The 22,808-nt window shown below is 39.6% G+C and overlaps 2 protein-coding genes across 2 annotated transcripts; one reads left to right on the plus strand and one right to left on the minus strand.

Moving 5' to 3' along the window:
* Positions 1-284: 284 nt before the first annotated feature.
* On the plus strand, positions 285-846 carry LOC111886914 (uncharacterized). The gene is made up of 2 exons (XM_023883150.1): positions 285-508; positions 591-846. Exons 1-2 carry the CDS (start codon positions 285-287, stop codon positions 844-846), a joined length of 480 nt encoding a protein of 159 aa, XP_023738918.1.
* Positions 847-11,362: 10,516 nt separating this feature from the next.
* Positions 11,363-12,089, minus strand: LOC128126571 (uncharacterized). Its single transcript, XM_052764427.1, has 2 exons — positions 11,656-12,089; positions 11,363-11,571 (listed from the first exon to the last, which is right to left on the minus strand). The coding sequence occupies exons 1-2, from the start codon at positions 12,024-12,026 to the stop codon at positions 11,535-11,537; spliced, it is 408 nt and encodes a 135-aa protein (XP_052620387.1). The 5' UTR covers positions 12,027-12,089; the 3' UTR covers positions 11,363-11,534.
* Positions 12,090-22,808: the final 10,719 nt, after the last annotated feature.

The raw sequence follows: 22,808 nt of genomic DNA on the forward strand, positions 1-22,808 counted from the left end.
CTATGCGTAGTGCATGCGTGGCATGGCCACCTACGCGTGAACACCGCCCTAGGTGTGCGTAGGTGGCTTGTGGCGTGGGGTTGACTACAGACGAAGACGACTGACGTGGTTGGTGGACCATTTTTTACCGTTTCTTTTTCTTTCTTTTGACCGTTACCAAGGTAAAAAAAATAAAAAATCAAACAAAACTTAATACACATATATAAATACATACACAACATATAAACAAACACATTACCATTCACATCACAAACATATTTCTTTTCCCTCTTTCAAACATAGATATGAATAATTTTGCGGATTCGATTGCTTCTTCTACATCCGATGATGATGATAGCTCTGATGAAGATGACTTGGTGGTGCACACTTTGTTGTCTTCGGCACGCAATAGGGTGCAACAAAGAGGCGAAAGTTCAAATACCGAGAAGAGACATAGAATTTTGATAGTTCGGGATCGTATGGCGGCACACGAGCTTTTGGTACGTGATTACTTTGCCCTTGATAGTTTGTATGACCTATCAAAATTTGAAGACCGATTTCGTATTAGTAGAAATTTATTTTTACGTATTGCTAGAGATTTGCAAAAACAGTTATGAGTTTTTCCAATTGAGATGGGATGCAAGAGGTAAACGTGGTTTTAGTATCCTACAAAAATGCACAGCAACCCTTAGACAATTGGCATACGACATAGCAACAGATGCTTCAGATGAGTATCTGAAAATGTCTGAGAGGACTGGGCGAGAATGTGCTTATCTTTTTTGTGAGTATGCCATAGAGCTTTATGGTGACATATATTTGCGACATCCAACTAGAAATGATATTGAACAGTTGTATGCCGCAAAATAAGCTAAACATGGCTTACCAGGGAAGCTTGGCAGCATTTATTGTACACATTGGGAGTAGACAAATTGTCCCAATGCATGGCAAGGTCAATTCACATGAGGTGATCATGGCATCCCGACTATTATACTAGAGGTCGTTGCATCACATGACCTATGGATTTTGCATGCATTCTTTGGTGTGGCGGGGTCAAACAACGACCTGAATGTGCTTGGAGCCTCTTCGATATTGAATGATATTTTGCAGGGTAAAGCACCAAACATGTAGTTCGTTGTGAATGAACATCAATATAATTATGAGTATTACCTTGGTGATGAGATATATCCAGAGTATGCTATGTTTGTCAAGTCGTACTCATTTTCGGCCAATGAAAAACGAAAATTGTTCAAGTTAGCACAAGAATCAACATGGAAGGATATGGAACGGACGTTTGGGGTCTTGAAACAAAAGTGACACATTATCAAACATCTGGCACGGTCATTGTAACGCCCGGGTTTCAGGGCTAAGCATTTTTGTCAATGTAATAGTCTAGGTCAACTCTTGTAACTCTTTTTGAAATAATAAAGATGAAATATTTGAGTATTATGTGAATTATATGTGTTTATTATTTAATTATAAATGTATAATTAATAAAGAATAAAAATGAGCGTCAAAATTAAAGTGTGAGATAATCCCGATATCTCTACATAAAGTTGTAGAATATGTCTCAAGGTTTCCGTTCATATAAGGAACGCCGAAATCCGAGTTATAACGAAGAAGTTATGACCCGTCGAAGTTTCACGACAGAACCGGCACGATACCGGGAAGCGTGAATAGTGAATTTACGATAGAGCGAGATTTAGCCTTAGTGATCTAAACGAAAGTCGTAGAATATGTTAAACTAAGAACATCGATAAAAAGAACGGCCAAATCTGACTTCGTATGAAGAAGTTATGAGATTTTAAACAGACCAATCCTGTCCCGGCTTGTTAAAAATATAACTTTAAAAATAAAGTCAAAATTAGCCGACGGAGTCTAAACGAAAGTTGTAGAGTACGTCTTCACCTACGCGTGGATATAAAGAACGTCAAAAACGGAGTTCGTATGAACGAGTTACAAATTATAATAGCATATTTACGTATTAAAATAAAGTATAAATCATGTATACGTACACATATATATATATATACATATGTATATATCATTAGAAAGGTATCGACGATGCGGTCATTATAAGACTAATGTTGAGTTCTTTCGACATTAGCTTAGTACAAATATCATTAAATCCATTTATAATAGTATTATAGAGGGGTGTTTAGTTGTTTATATAACTAAAAGGTCATTAAGTAATTATTGAGGGTAATTTTTGAAAATTCAATTAGTATAAATAAGAGCCTTGGGCTCTCATATTTCTTGCACCATTCTCTTGATTCAAGAGTCTTTCTCTCCTTATCCCCCGAGCATTTCGGTCCCTCGTGATTCGACTTCTCTTTCTGTAGCTTAGTATAGTAAGGTGAGCGCTGAAGCGCTGCACGAATCTTTCTTAGAAAGATTCAGCGACGAAGTTCTGCCCCTGCAGAGCCCGACTCCTAGCTAAAACCCCCTTGTAAGTAAGTTATGCTTACCTTATTTTAATATAGCTTATATTTAAAATTAGTATTGTTATTATGAACTTATAATAAATATTTGAGCTATTATTATAACTTATATAAGTGTCGTTATAATATTTTTTTTTAACTACTCGCGGTACGGGGAATCTGGTTTAAAGGGCCACATAGGGTTGTTGGATTTCAGAAGTGCTATATGCCAAAATGGTCCTGCCCTCCGGTGTTTTATGTCTGGCCCCTGTCTGTACATAGTGGTTGGAAAATATTGTTTAACGCTTATATAATAATAATAATAATACTAAGACTAATAGTTGGTCACGGTGAATATTAGACTAAAATTTAGCGATAATAATGTTAGGTTTCGTCGAAGGAAAATAGAATCGTTAGAAGCAAGCGCTGCCCGATTTTGGAATCATCACCTTAACAAGTGAGTGCATAGTTACTTTCAGCTTACACATAGATATGAAGTATTTTATATAAATTATGTGCTATGTGTGCATATTATCTGAATACTTGCTATCTATGCTGGATGAACATTGTTATACATGTTTTCAATGATTTAAACTGTATATGTATTTTATATCTACGAAAATGTTGGGGTAAAACATGGGTAGATGTAATAGCTGATGTGTGATAAAATGATGAGAGGCCTCGATGTTGATGTTGTTGTTTCTGTCATCTAGCGGAGTATGGATGACGACCACGGACTCTTCTAGACAGTCCAGTGGAACGCTAGCAGGCTCGCAACCTGTAGGTGTTTGTGAACGACGTGTTCACCGGTGTACTCCATCCCCCACATGGTTGCCTTTAGGACATTTATTGCTGAGGAATCCCCTTAGCAGTAGTGTCCGTCCTGATGATGATCCTTAGGCTAGGTCCCTTATGATAGGTGTTTAGGGACGTAAAGTGAGGATAACGGGAACGGGTAATCGGGTTATTGTTGATTGAATTAATAAACTTATTTATTGTGGGTTGAAAACCCTATGTGCTCACCAGGCTCCCAAGACTGACCCACTCAGTTTTATGTATTACAGGTAGTGGCGCATGAGCATAGGTGTGATGTTTTGGACGAGGGATTACGGATATAGGCCTGTAGATATGAAATAATGTAGTAAGGCTTATATTGTACTGTTTATGCTTTTGATCTGTACGAACATGACATCCCGAGTCTTTTAATGAAATACATTTCTATGGAAATGCTTTTGATAAATCTTTATCATATTTTTGTTTTGGGACAAATTCCGCAACACTTTCATTTAAAATGTAACTCTGATTTTTAAACAAAGCATAAACAAACCGGTCTTTTGTGGCCGTGATTTTGGGGATGTCACAGTTGGTATCAGAGCATTAGTTTAAGCGAACTAGGAATTTGTAGGATTTCTAGACTTAAACTTAGAATGCTAAGCGATGATTGTGAGGTGTGAGCACTAGCTTATTTTAGGAATTGTGCCTAAAATGCTTTTATGTGCTAAATGCTTTGTGCATAATATGCTGTTAATTGTTCGGATCTATGGTCTGTTGCCGACCGGATCTGGAAACCTTATGTGTTTAGAATTCTAAACGTACGACTACGATATTAGAACTAGCATGTAAACGTTTCGGAGTGATAAGGACGATTTAAACGTCTATCCTAAATAAAGATCTAAATTCACCTTATTCGGTGTATAGATCAAGATGGCAAGGACCCGTAGCGGAAACATGAACGCGAATGGAGATAGGAACCAACCCCCAGTGGTTCAACAAATACCTGTTGTAGAAGAAGTTGCACCCGAACCAGTCACGATGGCCGGAGTGCAAGCGATGATCCAGGCTATGTTGGATCGTCAAATGGAGGAAACTAGACGTTTGCTCCAGCAAAATCGAGAGGAAGGCACTATTCAAATCGAACAGCCCGAGTTGAACGAAGGGCAGACTGAGGAAGGAGACTACAGTGGAACTGTTGGTCAAGTCAACCAACCAATAGTTCAAGAAAATAACCAAGATGACGGATTTGAGAGAAATGGATGCAAGTACAAGGATTTTCAGACTTGCAAGCCATCGACTTTCACGGGAAAGGAAGATCCAATCGGAGTCATGGATTGGATCTCGGAGATGGAGTTAGCTTTCATGACATGCGGTTGCAGAGGGAAACTACAGACCATGTTTGCAGTGCGTTAGTTTCGAGGAGGCGCTGTACGTTGGTGGAATACTTTGGGGAAGACTTTAAGCCCCAACAAACCCCTGGAACTGACATGGGCAGAATTTCTGGTACAATTCAAACGAAAGTACTGCTCAGCTCAAAACCTGCTCGAGCTAGAGAACCAGTTTCTAACCCTAAAGAAGGGGAGCATGTCAATCGATGAATACACGAACAACTTCACAGAAAAGATGGAATTTGCCTTGCGTCTTGTTCCGGATGAGCTGACGAAAATTGATAAGTACGCAAAGGGATTACCATGGGAGTACGCGGTGCCAGTGCGTCAGGCACCTACTTTGGAGGCAGCTATCTGGGCTGCCAAGTCTGTGGAGGATATGATTAAGGGAAGAGCTGCCAGCAAAGTCGAGGTTGGCGAGAAAAGGAAATTTGACGGATCCTCAAGGTCCAGTAAGAAGGGTAGATTCTCGAAGTCTGGTTCGAGAGGAGGAGGATCAGAAGCGAAGTGGTGTGACAAGTTCAAGAAAAAAGCACTCTGGGAAGTGTGACGGAGGGGTCACTTGTTACAAATGCGGAAAGCCTGGGCACTATGCCAATGAATGCACGTTCACTAAGAAGGTCTGTTATGAGTGCAACGAGGAGGGGCACATTTCAAGGGATTGCCCGAAGAAGAAGGAGACAGGAAGACCCAACATACCACCGAAGCCGAAGGCGAGAGCCTTCCAGATGACGCTCGAGGCTGCAAAGGAGGCAGCAGGCGTCTCTTCAGGTACCTTTCTTGTAAATGGTTTGCCTGCAAATATACTATTTGATTCCGGAGCCAACTACTCCTTTGTGTCGCATAAATTTGGTGGGAAATTAGCATTGCCTGTAGAAAAACTAGATAATGCCCTGATTGTAGAAGTTGCCAGTGGCAAATTCGTACCTGTTAGTAATCGTATTAGGAACATCGTCATTGACCTAAACGGAAATGAATTCCACGAAGAGCTATTACCCATAGAGTTAAACAGTTTCGACATCGTTTTGGGTATGGATTGGCTTAGCGCCAACGATGTTGAGATTCAATGCCGAAAGAAGATAGTAAAGGTAAACCCACCCGGAAAAGAATCATTTATGGTGTATGGGGACAAACGCAGAGTGAATTCTGGAATCATCTCCCTGATGAAAGCCAGGAAATGTTTGTCCAAAGGATGTGCATCATACTTGGCATTCGTAATCGATGCCAAGAAAGAGAAGAAAGAGGTGCAGAATATACCGGTTGTGTGTGATTATCCGGAAGTCTTTCCCGAAGATCTTCCCGGATTACCACCTGATAGGCAAGTGGAGTTTCGTATAAACTTGTTACCAGGAACAACACCGATAGCAAAGGCACCTTACCGATTAGCACCGACGGAGATGAAGGAGCTCATGACGCAACTTCAGGAGCTGTTGGACAACGGTTTTATTCGACCTAGTTCATCACCCTGGGGAGCTCCGGTGTTATTCGTGAAGAAGAAAGACGGAAGTATGAGAATGTGTATAGACTACCGAGAGCTGAATAAGGCAACGGTGAAGAACAAGTATCCATTGCCGAGGATTGATGACCTATTCGATCAGCTGCAAGGTTCGAGCTACTTCTCAAAGATCGATCTTAGGTCAGGATATCATCAGCTAAAGGTGAGAAAGCAGGATATTGAGAAGACTGCATTCAGAACGAGATATGGACACTACGAGTTCTTGGTTATGTCATTCGGGCTAACCAATGCTCCCGCAGCATTCATGGATTTGATGAATAGGGTTTGTAAACCATTCCTCGATAAATCCGTGATAGTGTTCATCGACGACATTCTCATCTACTCAAAAAGCCAAGAGGAGCATGGAATGCATCTACGGGAAGTATTAGAAGTGTTGAAGAAGGAGAAGCTTTTTGCAAAGTTCTCCAAATGCGACTTTTGGATACGGGAAGTCCAATTCTTGGGTCATGTTGTTAACCAGGAGGGAATAATGGTTGACCCCGCAAAGATCGAGGCTGTGATGAAGTGGGAACGTCCGAAAAGTCCCACGGAAATTCGAAGCTTTCTAGGATTAGCCGGATATTATCGACGATTTATCCAAGGCTTTTCTTCGATAGCTGCTCCATTAACAGCTTTGACTCATAAAGGAGCTACATATACGTGGAGTGAGAAACACGATGAGGCATTCGAGAAACTAAAGAAGAAGTTATGTGAAGCACCGATACTTTCTCTACCCGATGGAGTCGAAGATTTCGCGGTTTATAGTGATGCTTCTGGAGTCGGGTTGGGTTGTGTTCTGACCCAAAGAGAAAAGGTGATAGCATACGCATCTCGACAATTGAAAGAGCACGAAAAGAACTACCCCACTCATGATCTGGAGTTGGCAGCGGTAGTATTTGCCTTAAAGATATGGAGGCATTACCTCTACGGCACGAAGTGCAAGCTCTTCACTGATCATAAGAGTCTCCAGTACCTCTTTAATCAGAAGGAGTTGAACATGAGGCAACGACGTTGGCTAGAACTTCTCAAGGACTACGACTGTGAGATACTTTACCACCCAGGTAAAGCAAATATTGTTGCTGATGCTCTCAGTCGGAAAGTCAATCTTGAAAGGAAAAGGCCAAGAGCGTTAAGAATTGAAGTCGTCTCGACGATTGTGGAAAGCATCAGGAAAGCTCAAGAAGAAGCTTTAGAGAAAAATGACCGAAAGGAAGAACGTTTGGGAAGAACGTTAGTGTTCGGTACAAACAGTCGTGGACTGAAGGTATTCCAAGATCGAATTTGGGTACCTAAGACGGGAGGAATAAGAGATCTTCTAATGGAAGAAGCACACAAGACCATGTACTCGATTCATCCCGGTAGCACTAAAATGTATAGGGACCTAAAACCCTACTACTGGTGGCCGACGATGAAGCTCGATGTTGCGAAGTATGTGGCCGAGTGCGTAACATGTGCGAGGGTTAAGGCACAACATCAGAAACCGTATGGGAGTTTAGAACCCTTACCTGTACCCATGGGTAAATGGGAAGACATCACCATGGATTTTGTGACTAAACTGCCCAGGACGAAGAACGGTCACGACATGATTTGGGTAGTCGTGGATCGTTTCACCAAGAGTGCACACTTCATAGCAGCCAACAAGAAGTGGTCTATGGATAAGCTCGCAAATGCTTACGTGAAGGAAATTGTAAGACTTCACGGTGTCCCTCTTACGATTGTATCAGATCGTGATAGTCGTTTCACGTCAAGGTTTTGGAGGAGTCTACAAGAGGAGTTAGGTACAAAGTTGTGTTTGAGTACTGCTTACCATCCGCAAACTGATGGTCAGAGCGAAAGAACGATTCAGACGCTGGAAGATATGTTGAGAGCATGTACCCTTGAATTCCAAGGGAATTGGGACGAGCACTTACCTCTGGTAGAATTTTCCTACAACAATAGTTTTCACTCGAGCATCAAGATGGCTCCTTATCAAGCCTTGTATGGGCAGAAGTGTCGTACGCCGTCTTGTTGGCTTGAAGCCGGAGAGAAGCAGTTTATGGGCCCCGAGATAGTCCATGAGACTGCTGAGAAGTTGAAGGTGATTAGGGAAAGGATGTTAGCAGCCCAGGATCGTCAGAAGAGCTATGCTGACAAGAAAAGACGACCGATAACTTTCGAAGTTGGGGATTCCGTTTTGCTTAAAGTCTCACCGTGGAAGGGACTTATACGATTTGGGAAACGAGGAAAGTTGAGTCCAAGGTTTATTGGACCGTTCAAAGTTCTTCAGAAGATAGGGAACCAAGCTTACAAGCTGGAATTGCCCGAAGAACTCAATGGTATTCATAACACCTTCCATGTGTGTTATTTGAGGAAATTCACGGGAGATGTTCCCGACATAATTCCAATCTCAGAGTTAAGGATGGATGAAAATAAAAGGTTGATCGAAGAGCCTGAGGCAATTGTTGACCGTAAGACTAAGAAGTTACGACGCAAGATGGTCGACTTGGTGCTAGTCCGATGGAAACATTCGAATGGGCCGAATCTCACTTGGGAAACAGAGGATGACATGATGAGTCGCTATCCACATCTGTTTGCTGATGCATGATTCCGGGACGGAATCATCCTAAGGGGGAGAGAATTGTAACGCCCGGGTTTCAGGGCTAAACATTTTTGTCAATGTAATAGTCTAGGTCAACTCTTGTAACTCTTTTTGAAATAATAAAGATGAAATATTTGAGTATTATGTGAATTATATGTGTTTATTATTTAATTATAAATGTATAATTAATAAAGAATAAAAATGAGCGTCAAAATTAAAGTGTGAGATAATCCCGATATCTCTACATAAAGTTGTAGAATATGTCTCAAGGTTTCCGTTCATATAAGGAACGCCGAAATCCGAGTTATAACGAAGAAGTTATGACCCGTCGAAGTTTCACGACAGAACCGGCACGATACCGGGAAGCGTGAATAGTGAATTTACGATAGAGCGAGATTTAGCCTTAGTGATCTAAACGAAAGTCGTAGAATATGTTAAACTAAGAACATCGATAAAAAGAACGCCCAAATCTGACTTCGTATGAAGAAGTTATGAGATTTTAAACAGACCAATCCTGTCCCGGCTTGTTAAAAATATAACTTTAAAAATAAAGTCAAAATTAGCCGACGGAGTCTAAACGAAAGTTGTAGAGTACGTCTTCACCTACGCGTGGATATAAAGAACGTCAAAAACGGAGTTCGTATGAACGAGTTACAAATTATAATAGCATATTTACGTATTAAAATAAAATATAAATCATTTATACGTACACATATATATACATATGTATATATCATTAGAAAGGTATCGACGATGCGGTCATTATAAGACTAATGTTGAGTTCTTTCGACATTAGCTTAGTACAAATATCATTAAATCCATTTATAATAGTATTATAGAGGGGTGTTTAGTTGTTTATATAACTAAAAGGTCATTAAGTAATTATGGAGGGTAGTTTTTGAAAATTCAATTAGTATAAATAAGAGCCTTGGGCTCTCATATTTCTTGCACCATTCTCTTGATTCAAGAGTCTTTCTCTCCTTATCCCCCGAGCATTTCGGTCCCTCGTGATTCGACTTCTCTTTCTGTAGCTTAGTATAGTAAGGTGAGCGCTGAAGCGCTGCACGAATCTTTCTTAGAAAGATTCAGCGACGAAGTTCTGCCCCTGCAGAGCCCGACTCCTAGCTAAAACCCCCTTGTAAGTAAGTTATGCTTACCTTATTTTAATATAGCTTATATTTAAAATTAGTATTGTTATTATGAACTTATAATAAATATTTGAGCTATTATTATAACTTATATAGGTGTCGTTATAATATTTTTTTTTAACTACTCGCGGTACGGGGAATCTGGTTTAAAGGGCCGCATAGGGTTGTTGGATTTCAGAAGTGCTATATGCCAAAATGGTCCTGCCCTCCGGTGTTTTATGTCTGGCCCCTGTCTGTACATAGTGGTTGGAAAATATTGTTTAACGCTTATATAATAATAATAATAATACTAAGACTAATAGTTGGTCACGGTAAATATTAGACTAAAATTTAGCGATAATAATGTTAGGTTTCGTCGAAGGAAAATAGAATCGTTAGAAGCAAGCGCTGCCCGATTTTGGAATCATCACCTTAACAAGTGAGTGCATAGTTACTTTCAGCTTACACATAGATATGAAGTATTTTATATAAATTACGTGCTATGTGTGCATATTATTTGAATACTTGCTATCTATGCTGGATGAACATTGTTATACATGTTTTCAATGATTTAAACTGTATATGTATTTTATATCTACGAAAATGTTGGGGTAAAACATGGGTAGATGTAATAGCTGATGTGTGATAAAATGATGAGAGGCCTCGATGTTGATGTTGTTGTTTCTGTCATCTAGTGGAGTATGGATGACGACCACGGACTCTTCTAGACAGTCTAGTGGAACGCTAGCAGGCTCGCAACCTGTAGGTGTTTGTGAACGACGTGTTCACCGGTGTACTCCATCCCCCACATGGTTGCCTTTAGGACATTTATTGCTGAGGAATCCCCTTAGCAGTAGTGTCCGTCCCGATGATGATCCTTAGGCTAGGTCCCTTATGATAGGTGTTTAGGGACGTAAAGTGAGGATAACGGGAACGGGTAATCGGGTTATTGTTGATTGAATTAATAAACTTATTTATTGTGGGTTGAAAACCCTATGTGCTCACCAGGCTCCCAAGCCTGACCCACTCAGTTTTATGTATTACAGGTAGTGGCGCATGAGCATAGGTGTGATGTTTTGGACGAGGGATTACAGATATAGGCCTGTAGATATGAAATAATGTAGTAAGGCTTATATTGTACTGTTTATGCTTTTGATCTGTACGAACATGACATCCCGAGTCTTTTAATGAAATACATTTCTATGGAAATGCTTTTTATAAATCTTTATCATATTTTTGTTTTGGGAAAAATTCCGCAACACTTTCATTTAAAATGTAACTCTGATTTTTAAGCAAAGCATAAACAAACCGGTCTTTTGTGGCCGTGATTTTGGGGATGTCACAGTCATGAGATAGGGCGAAATTAACGAAGGTGTTGACTGCTTGTATTATTTTACATAACATGGTCATATGTGAACACTTCCAACAAGTTTGTTACCTAGATTTGTACAAAAAAAAAGATAGTTACCCAGATGTGAACATATCGAAAAGTTAATTACCTTCCTAAGTCATATTCCCAATTCTTTACAATCAAAATCATGTCCTTCACATCTAAAAACTTGATATGATCAGATTTTCTTTGATCTTCAAGAACAAATAAAAACAAATAAAAGTACATTGAAATCTATCCAAAAAAAATGATATCTTATTTTTCCTTCCCGTTTATGGATCTTCAGCCAAAGAAGAAGGACACGCGGCTGTACATCCCTCCTCATCCCCCTCATTCTTTTTCCTGTCAAATGAAGCAACCACAAAAACCCACTGATTCCTTCTTCTTTACTTGTCAAACACCAAACGAAGAATCCTTTTTACCCTACATCGATTTCTATAAAAACAAGAACAAAGGAAAAAACTGGAAGCAACAAGGAGGCTGTCGGAGCAGCCCCCATACACGCACCTGTCACCACCGATCGCAAATAGCCCCATCGCACCACCCTTCTTCGCTTGGACTGTCGTCGGATGCCTCACCGGAGACGCTATTCGTCGTTTGATTGCTCCATTGGAGCAACTTGCCTCGCATCTCACTCCATCACTGCACCCACCGAGACTGACGAAACACTTTTCTGGCCTCACCCCTCGCGCCTCCCCTTGTCCTCCCATTGACAAACAACCGCCGACGCCTCGCCTGCTCGGCCGTTGCTGTTTGCATCGCTTCTTCGGACCCATTTCCTCTCCGTTCCTTCTCACCTCGCTGCTTCTCCCTTCCTCCCCTTCGGCCTCGTCGAACCCCGGAGATAATCTCTCCTCGCGGATCGATCGGCGAATCATCGTACCCGCCTATGAGCCTTCGTGCTCCCTCTTGCCGCCGTTGTTGTTCATGTCTATGTCATTCCTTCGTGTTCGTCTTCCTTTCTTTTGCCCGATCAACAAAAGGAAACGGACACAAAAAGCCCTAATTTCATTAAGTTTGGACCATTAAACACAATCAGTCCCTCGATGAGATTTCTTTATATAAAGGCCCCAAATAATCTTGATTTTACAAATAAACACATTAAACCCCTCTATTGAACCCTTTTATTCAAAACGAGTCCTTTCCCCAAAACTTTGGTGTATTTTAAACCAAACAGCCCTCCCATGGAGATTTCTTAACAATATCAGTCCAAGACTTAAACATTAATTCAATTTAAACCATTTCAGTCCCTCCTTTTATTTATTTTACCCAATAGCCCCCAATAGTTTAAGTTCTTTATGAAACAGTCCCGGAAATATTTCAAAGTTCAAGAAACATGGATTTGCGGTTTCTCACGTCAAACTTCCCAAAAATAAACGAACTCTGAATAACTCGAACGCACGCTTCAAGGGTTAATGTTTACGACCCCTTTTTAATATTTCTAATTATTTCTGGAGGGGGGAGGGGGGGGATACATGTGCCTATATACTTTGTATATACAATCAAATTATATTTTTATGCGAAATTACAATAATCCTAGTTTATAAAAATGTTATTTAACAATGCAAGATATCATTACAAATAAACTAGTATAAACTTTTTGTATACGTATTATGGTTATTTTATCGTGAAATAACTAGTCCACACAACAAATATATTACATGATACAAAAACATATGATTTTATGTGACATTGTATATTATAACAAGCACGTTATAAAACTATTTAGTATTTCAAGGATTCAAGCTATTACTATTCATGTATATTTATATGTTTAAATACATAGATGTTATACATGTACATATGTTCATTATGTAGAAACATACATCTTAATAAAAACTAGTACATTACACTTTTACATACCTACCAAGCAAACTCGGCTTTTATAAACATTAAACAATGAAATTCATTATGCCAAGTGACTTAATCACAATTAAGTTAGGGTTGAGAACTATTCACACACTTTGGTTAAGGGATTTTTAGTGAGACTATATTCCTAAGCTGAGTCTAAACTTTTAGCATACCCACATTGTCACACCCCCGAACCAGATGGCGGAAACGTCCGAGGGCTCGTGTGACTAACAACTGAAATATATCACAATGAATATACATGAAACATAACACATTCATCACCAAACATTACATATTACAACTGTTATTTTTCACATCAAGTACATTGTCATATATTACATAATTCCAAAGTATTAATAGTACGATAAGTGATGTTACACAAAATAATTCCATACACACTTGAAAATCTTCCCGCCTAACGATTACTTGAGAATACAAGTTATTTTGAAAACGGTCAACATATATAATGTTGGTGAGTTCATAAGTATGTTTGAATAAAAGTCTTTGCATCTTTTGTAAACCCAGAAAATCCGATATTTTCTGTAAAATGTCTGAAAATGATGTGAAAATCAAGTATAAATGTATGGGTGAATTTCATAGCAGTAACATATAGGAATGCAGTTTAAATTTCTTTGCATTGTAAGTAAGTGGTAATTGAATATTAATATTTCCCCAGAAAATTCGATATTTTCTGATTTAATATAATGTCGTGGTTCTTGTATCATTAAATAAGTTGTTTTGTATTGACACGATCGAATGTTTAATCTCCGAAATGTTACAATGGTATTGGATCTCTATACAAGCCGTTATAACCATGCATGATAATGACTAGATTGTCTGTCTTGGCATTTTTCCAAACGCCGGTATTTGCTTAAGGTTTTGTCGCCCTAGACTGGCCTAGTCTAGCTGTAGCGAACAACTAAGGCATGGGGGGTCACCTCGTATAGATCTATACACAAACTCCCGCTCTCCCTCTAGGAAACTCTGGGCATAACTACAGGCTACGATTGTACACTCAAAGGTGCCAATTGACAAGTCTCACTAGATTCTCAACCTTTCATGTTTGTTATGTTTTTCACCATGTTTAATGTTTACGTGTATGCTGTAGGTTTTTAAATCCAAAGGTATGTATATAAGTATACGAAGCTCAATAATTATGTAAATGTATAGTTACGACCTACTAAGCATGTGATTTTCAGTCTAAGCCCAATTAGCATGTAAATGGACCACAAAGGTCCAAATAAATGTAAGAGGGTAATTTAGGCCCAATAGGCATGTAAATAGACCACCAAGGCCCAACAAACATGTGGCCCATAGCTCAGGCCCAAATTAACATGTAAATGGGTCGCAAGGCCCAATAAACATGTCATGGAGAATATTAGGCTCAATATACACTTGAATGGGTCCATAAGACCCATTGGCCATGTAACGTGAATATTAGGTCCAATAAAAAACGTTATCGATGTATTTCGTCCATTCGTTATTATTTCGTTGTTTGTTTTAGCTCGAGGTTTACCAAATCGATATAAAAAGTCCTCTTTTTGTAAAAACGTCGTTCTTGGCCAATAAGCCTCAAATTTTCAATTAAGGCTAAAACTTTTGTAAAAATAACACTTTAGTCCATAGTTTATAAAATTTTATAATTTCGTCCCAAATGTTTAGAAATTTACGAATGTAGTCCAAAAATTCATATTTTGACATTTTGGCCCAGTTTTGCAGAAAAGTACATTTACAACCCCTTATTTGTAAAGGATGACACTTTCAGCCCAATTTTTATAAAACTTACATTTTTGGCCCAACGCCTCAACCGTCAAATTCATGAAATCCTCATCATTTGTAACGACAGCCCAACCCAGACCTCAGAATCATCTAACTCGTATTCTAAACCCCGAAGTACTCATGCGAAGAGTACTTTGCCCTCCGAAACCTTGCCGACTTATATTCAACAAACCTTCCAAATTACCACTCGTCCAACAGATCAAGTTCAAGCACAGAGGCTAAGGACGAATACAACCCACCTATCACTAATAAGTGTATACGCTAGAGTGGTATATAATCATGATTATGCAGATTTAGTATGTGTGTTTCCGCCCTATCTCCTGTTCCTTGTTTGGTTGTGGACCTGGGGCAGAGTCACACATCCTACCGTATTACTAATCTTAATTATATACGACTTGTATACACAATGTAATGATAGATGGACCAGGCATGAATCCGATCATGGACATTACGGCACATTCCAGGTCTACGAGTGGGTATCCTACCAATCAGAGGAGCGCAACCCCAGTAGTACTACTAAGAAAGCTAATTTCGAGATGAAATTCCATCTACCGGGGGATGATGTGACAACCCAAAAATTTCAATCCAGTAAAGTCAATCAATCAAATCAAATGTCAGTCACGTTTCTGCTATCTTTTAGCATTGTTAGGGATCTGTTTGAGGGTTCTAATCCTAGTACACTTAAGGATTAGGTGTAGGGTTATGACATCTTAAGTTCATTGGTTTGCAATCGAGCAAGAAACTCCATCACAAGGAGTTTACAGCCGCAAACTAGGAGTTTACGGCCGTAAACTCTTGGCTGGCCATAAACTCCTCCCATATACATGATATCCCTCAATTTCTAGTCATTTCTTTAGTTTCCAAGTCAAGAAATCGAGTTTTCTCTCAAGTATCATCAAGTTCTTCATCCTAGATCTTCAAAAACATAAGTGATTCTTCCATATTTGAGTTGTTATCCTTCTTAATCATGTATCATCCCTTGATTTTCATGGATGAAATCAATGATGATACATGATTAAGAAGGATAACAACTTAAAGATGGAAGAATCACTTACGGTTTTTGAAGATCTAGGATGAAGAACTTGATGATACTTGAGAGAAAACTCGATTTCTTGACTTAGAAGCTGAAGAAATGACTAGAAATGGAGGGATATAATGTATATGGGAGGAGTTTACGTCCAACCAAGAGTTTACGGCCATAAACTCCTTGTGATGGAGTTTCCGGCTCGATTGCAAACCGATGAACTTAAGCTGTCATAACCCTACACCTAATCCTTAAGTGTACTAGGCTTAGAACCCTCAAACAGATCCCTAACAATGCTAAAAGATAGTAGAAACATGACTGACCTTTGATTGGATTGATTGACTTTACCGGATTGAAATTTTTGGGTTGTCACATCATCCCCCCATTAGATGGAATTTCGTCCGGAAATAGCTTTCTTAGCAGTACTAGTAGGGTTGCGCTCCTCTGATTGGCAGGATACCCACTCGTAGACCTGGAAAGTGTGCCCTAATATCCGTGATCGGATTCATACCTGGTCCATCTATCATTACCTTGTGTATACAAGTCGTATATAATTAAGATTAGTAAGATGGTCGGATGTGCGACTTTGCCCAAGTCTACAACCAAACAAGGAACAGGAGATAGGGCGGAAACACACATAGTAAATCTACATAATCATTATTATATACCACTCTAGCGTATACACTTATTAGTGATAGGTGGGCTGTATTCGTCCTTCGCCTTTGTGCTTGAACTTGATCTGTTGGACGAGTGGTAATTCGGAAGGTTTCCTGAATATACGGTGGCAAGGTTTCTGAGGGCAAAGTACTCTTCGCAAGAGTACTCCGGGGTTTAGAATACAAGGTAGACGATTCCGATGTTTGGCAGCACTATCCTCGAATATATATATATATATATATATATATATATATATATATATATATATATATATATATATATATATATATATATATATATATATATATATATATATATATATGTGACTTGAATAACTGTTACCACTTGCACATAAAGAAAATAATCCTAACACATAGTGTGAGTAGTGTCTCCACTAACTCATTAAGTTAAACAAGATTATTATTTATTAGTGTGACGCATAAGACGTTTTGGTTACTTCGGCTGATCCTTCTTTGAAAACTTCTCATGAACCTGCTCTTGTTCCTGCTTGACTCTTGTATTGATTGCTATGAGGATGTGGTTGCATCTATCTGGGTTTGTCGTGCGAGAATGGAAGTTTCTAAAGAATCTATGAGATTTAAGTGAAACATTGTGAGGTGATCCTTACAGAGTGCTCCTATAATTGCAAAATGTATACAGGTTGTATGTAATTTAAGATTAAATAGACCTTCGAATAAGTGATCCTACTCCAAAACCACAACCAAACAAGGAACAAGTAGTGAAGCATAGAGATGGAACCTTTTCAAGCTTTGTATGGACAGAAGTGTCGTACGCCGTCTTGTTGGCTTGAGGCTGGGGAAAAGCAGTTTATGGGATCGGAGATGGTTCATCAAACTGCTGAAAAGTTGAAAATAATTAGGGAAAGAATGTTAGCAGCTCAAGATCGTCAAAAGAGCTATGCTGACAAGAAGCGAAGACCGATGACTTTTGAGGTTGGAGATTCGGTTTTGCTTAAAGTCTCACCATGGAAGGGACTTATAAGATTTGGTAAAAGGGGAAAGTTGAGTCCAAGGTTTATTGGACCGTTTAAAGTCCTTCAGAGGATTGGGAATCAAGCTTACAAGCTCGAATTACCCGAAGAACTGAATGGAATTCACAACACCTTTCATGTGTGTTATTTGAGGAAGTTCACGGGAGAAGTTCCCGATATAATTCCAATTTCTGAATTGAGAATTGATGAGAACAAAAGGTTGATTGAAGAACCAGAGGCAATTGTTGACCGAAAGACTAAGAAGTTGCGACGCAAAATGGTTGGGTTAGTGCTTGTCCGATGGAAACACACGAATGGGTCGAATCTCACCTGGGAGTCGGAGAGTGACATGTTGAGTTGCTATCCGCATTTGTTTGTTGATGTGTGATTCCGGGGACGGAATCATTCTAAGGTGGAGAGAATTGTAACGCCTGTGTTTCGGGCTTGCCATTTGTAGCAATGTAATAGTCTAGGTTGACCTTTGTAACCCATTTTGAAGTAATAAGATTGTATTATTTGAGTATTTTGTGTTTTGTGCTTAATTGCTTAATTATGTGGTTTGATTAATTAAGAATAAAAATAAGCGTCAAAATTTAAGTGTAAAATAAACTTAATATATTTGATTAATGTTGTAGTAATTGAAACGAGGTTTCCGAATATATATAGAACGCCCAAATCTGACTTCGTATGAGGAAGTTATGATTTATCGAAGTTCCGGCTTAGCGGTATACAACCTGTTTTACTCGATTTGAGATCGAGCGGTTGTTAGCCGAAGCAATCTAAATGAGAATCGAAGATCTCATTGTTGGTATCGAAGTGATAAAAAGTTAGGCGAGAACGGACGTCAAACGAAGAAGTTATGAATTTATAACGAAAGTTTCTGTCGCGGCCTATTAAAAATAATTAATAAAAATAAAGTCAAAATTAGCCAACGGAGTCTAAACGAAAGTCGTAGAGCATGGTCTCACCTTTCCGTGGATATAAAGAACGTCGAAAACGGAGTTCGTAGAAGTTATGAATTTCCGAAGTTTATTAATCATTTTGTATTTAAATTTAAATCAAAATTCGGAAGCATTATCCGAAGGAGTCACCGATCTGATCCGAGGTACGCCCCGCGTACTCCGAGGGATGTCGACACTCGCACTCGAGCACTTTGGATACGTAAGCAATGACGTTTTGGGCAGTACGCCCCGCGTACTCCGAGGCTCCAGCCTCCTATAAATAGGAACCGAAGGCAGCCGACCCAATTGCCAATTTCTTCTCTTCTCTCTCCCGTTTTGCATCGTTTTGCGTGCCAGAAATACCCCGAAGCCCCGGTATCATACTCTAGTCCCGAAGCAAGTCCCGAGATCCCGAAGATCCCGAGAAGTGCGGTTCCCGAGTCGAAGCTCTGCCCGCGAGAAGTTCGATTTTTGTGAAGATCTTCCAGATCTGCTGTGGATTACTACTTCTATAAGCCGTAGTGCTGTCCGATCATCTTCTGATCAAGTGAGTGTATACTACCTTTCATAAACACAATAATAATACGAGTTTGGTTCGAGTGTATTAAGAGTATTGTTGTTTATAAGTGTGAGTGTGTAGTTACTTATTTCCAAATACAATAATACGAAGTATTATATATAAAATACGTGCTATGTGTATATATTTGGTTGTGTTATGTGTGAATGAGTATTCACTATCTTCTATCTTATAGATCTGCTTATTTCTTTATGAGATATGTGTTATGTGTGTGTGCCTCATCTGTTATGTGATATATGTGTCGATTAAAGCATGCTATACAGGTTTTTAAACTATGTATACAAATGTATATTTTTATCTACTAATATGTTGGGTAGAGCATGGGTAGACAGTTGGTGTGTAATAAACAGATGAGAGGCCTCGTTGTTGTTTGATTGAGTCATCTAGCGGAGTTTAGATGACGACCACTGGCTATTCTAGACAGTCTTGTGGAAACATTAGCAGGTTCGCCACCTGTAGGTGTTAATGAACTTGGGTGTTCATTCGCTGTACTCCATCCCCCTCATGGTTGCCTTATTTGACTTATATTGCTGAGGTACCCCCCGAAGCATGTGTTGTCGCCCCGATGAAATATTCTTAGACTAGGTCCCTTATGTTAGTTGAATTAGGGACATTAAAGTGAGAATAACGGGAATGGGTAATTGGGTTATTGTTGGTTGGTGAAAATTAAATATGATATTTATTGTGGGTTGAAAACCCTATATGCTCACCAGGCTCCCAAGCCTGACCCACTCAGTTTTAAATTGTATTACAGGAAGTGGCGGAAGGGCATGAGATGGATGATCCATCAAGTTGTTTTGTTTACAAGTCTGCATATGTTTATATTTGTTATATGACTTGTAATGTATTCGTTTATGCTTATTGGTCTGTATCGGAACATGACACCCCGAGTTTTGATTATAATGAAAATACATTTCTTTTATGAAATGCTTCGGTAAACAATGTTTTATCATGTTTTGTTTTTGGGAACAAATTCCGCAACTCTTTCAAATCAAAAGGATTTACTCTGAAAATATTTAAAAGCATAAATGAAAATCGGTCTTTTCTGGTCGAGATTTTGGGGATGTCACATTTATACTAGCTATATATAATCTAATATCGAATAGATAGTTAGTTGTGTGAATATGCTCTAAGCCCACAACCAAACAAGGAACTGGAAGTTAGGTGAAAATCACACATCCAACTACTTATCGGGTATTAATTATATATAACCCTGATGTATAAACTAAGGTATTATAGAATTAGCCACCTAAGGTCCTTTAAGTTATACTGGTCTAATAAAATGGATTAAGCCCTTTACTGGTAAGTTTCTAGTTTTGTCTACCAAACGTTCTATTTGAAAAGTATGTTTTGTACTAGAAAACGGTGTATTGAATTTGTATACTATGACCTGGCCCATACCTGGTAGTCCTTATGACTGCTTGGTGTATAAGGAATATATATATATATATATATATATATATATATATATATATATATATATATATATATATATATATATAGTGATTATGGGGTGTCTCATAAGAGTAAGAACTTATGAGTATATTGTGCTATGGTTATAGGTGGTGGAGCCGGTGTCAAGTGATCCGATAGTTGGAGTTTGCATTTCTATCGACATCTGCGAGGTGAGTTATCCTCACTATATCGATAGGGTCTACGACACCAAGGCCAACCCTTTATGATTTACATCCTAGGTTTGGATGGTCGCTTTGTTGTTGCCATGTTAGATTTCATCCTGGTTTAGGATGGGTGTTATGTTATTGCCTTGCTAGAATTTATCCTGTTTAGGATGGTTGTTATACTAGAGATCGGTAGTTATGGTATGCTGCATAAGATTTTGATCTATTGGATCGGAATCAGGATAGATAGTATGTTATGCTTTTATGATCCGTGAGGATTGGTATGTTAGTGACCTGTTAGGTCGATACTCTAGCTATGGGTGAAACTGTATGATTGATGGTCAATGAGATAGATATGTTTTCTAAGTGTACATGCCAGTATATGATAGTATGCATACAAGGTTAGTTGCTTGTTGGTTGGGTTGAGGTGGTCCTGCTTTGTGCTGAAGGCCAACACACCCCCTGAGCAGTCCGGGGAGACTGTAGGCCCACGTGGCGGACCAGTCATGCCGAAGGCTCGGGATAGATTCAGATAGACTATAAGCCCAGTAGGGCGGACCAGTCCGGCCGATGGCCCAATATGTATGTTGTTTGATTGATCGTTATGCCTATGGTTTCTGCCAGTGTGGTATTGGTATTTTGGGGGTAGCTCACTAAGCCCTCGGGCTTACAGTTTTTAGTTTATTGTTTCATGTACTTCAGGAGAGCGAGGGAAGGCGAAGGCGAAGGCGTGACCATACCTCTCCTCATCCTCATGATCTATTTTGGGACACTCTGATGATAAATGAATTGGAAATGTTTTGTAAAAACAATTACTATTTGACTCTTTTGTTAGTATTAAAAGTTTAAATTTGGCGTAAATTTTATGGGTGTTATAAGTTGGTATCAGAGCCTTGGTTTGAGCGAATTGGAGGAACACTCGTGTGAATCCAGTCTCAAACCGAGGAGATTTTTGGGAAATAAGTATAAAAATGGTTTTCAAAATAAAAGATGGAGGATGCAGAAGGTACGATCAGCCGGAGCCTGTAAGTAAGCCTCAAAATACCATACAGTTATTTGATATTCTGATATGATTAGAAGAGCATGCTAGTGCTAGGCTAGGTATTTTCAGGAATCACATGATAGATTGGCCTGATTGTATGATACCTATTAGCCTAGGGTTTCTTGTATATGGGATTGACATCATAACTGTAGATGTTTAGTGTATGCACCATGACTGTGGATAGTCAAAATCTTATAGCTTGAGAATGTACGATTCGACCTTAGTGTAGGATCGGATATTCGAAAGTCTATCGGGTCCAGCACTATGTGTAGCCAGTGTACACTAGCGCTGCAGGGGATGATGGAAGTTTCATGAATATGTGAGTGGTGCGGAACTGCAGGATCAGTTACTAGTTAGGCGATGTCCCTTGTTAGTGAGGGTTGAGCGCAAATTATGTTAAATATAGTTTAGGGCATTGTGGTGATACTTGACACAAATATGGGTAGGTGTGGAAGGTAGTAGGGGCCCATACTACTGAAAGAACAGCACCCATATGCGTATCAAGGAAGTCACAACCCCTAAGGTTTGAGGGTAATTGGTCTTCCGTCATTATATGATCTATCTGAGACTTCGAGTTTGTTTGCAGTATGGTGGTGACGAGACGTGTTGCTTTAGGATCCGGATCAGGATCGGGATCAGGATCAGGGTTGGGAGACGGGGGATTGGAGGTGTCGGTGGCACCTGAGCCCGTGGTTCAGATAGGGACTGATGAGTTGGATGCCCGGATTCGCGAGATCATGCACGATAAGATTGCTGATGCGTTCCGAGCACAGCTGCCAGAGATGTTTGGGTCGATTAAGACCGTGATGGTTGACCATTTTGATGAGCGGTATGCCGCTCTAGCAGAGACTGCTGCCGCTGCAGCCACTTCGGCTGTAACAGCTGCAGGGGTTGGAGGAGGAGGAGCTGGCAGGGCTTTCCAGTACCGGGACTTCGACAATACGAAGCCCCCGACATTTGATGGTACACAGGATGCTATTCGGGCTATGAGGTGGTTATCTGACGTGGAGGGATGTTTCTTCACGTGTTTGTGTCCTGCTGACCAAAAGGTCAGGTGTGCCCTGAACCTGCTGAGGCTTGGGGCGAAGGACTGGTGGAGGCTCACTATCGGGTTGTATACTGATGATTAGAGGGCTGCTATTACCTGGGAGCAGTTCCAGTATATGTTTCGCACCCGCT

This window comes from Lactuca sativa, chromosome 6 (genome assembly GCF_002870075.4).
Source record: "Lactuca sativa cultivar Salinas chromosome 6, Lsat_Salinas_v11, whole genome shotgun sequence".
NCBI lineage: Eukaryota > Viridiplantae > Streptophyta > Magnoliopsida > Asterales > Asteraceae > Lactuca > Lactuca sativa.

Bases quoted from the DNA above. Each gene is read 5' to 3' on its own strand.
- LOC111886914 (XM_023883150.1), top strand. From the start codon at position 285: ATGAATAATTTTGCGGATTCGATTGCTTCTTCTACATCCGATGATGAT. The intron at 509-590 runs GTATGACCTATC...TTGCAAAAACAG, and splicing joins TACTTTGCCCTTGATAGTTT to TTATGAGTTTTTCCAATTGA.
- LOC128126571 (XM_052764427.1), bottom strand. From the start codon at position 12,026: ATGATTCGCCGATCGATCCGCGAGGAGAGATTATCTCCGGGGTTCGAC. The intron at 11,572-11,655 runs GTGCGTGTATGG...AAATCGATGTAG, and splicing joins TTTGCGATCGGTGGTGACAG to GGTAAAAAGGATTCTTCGTT.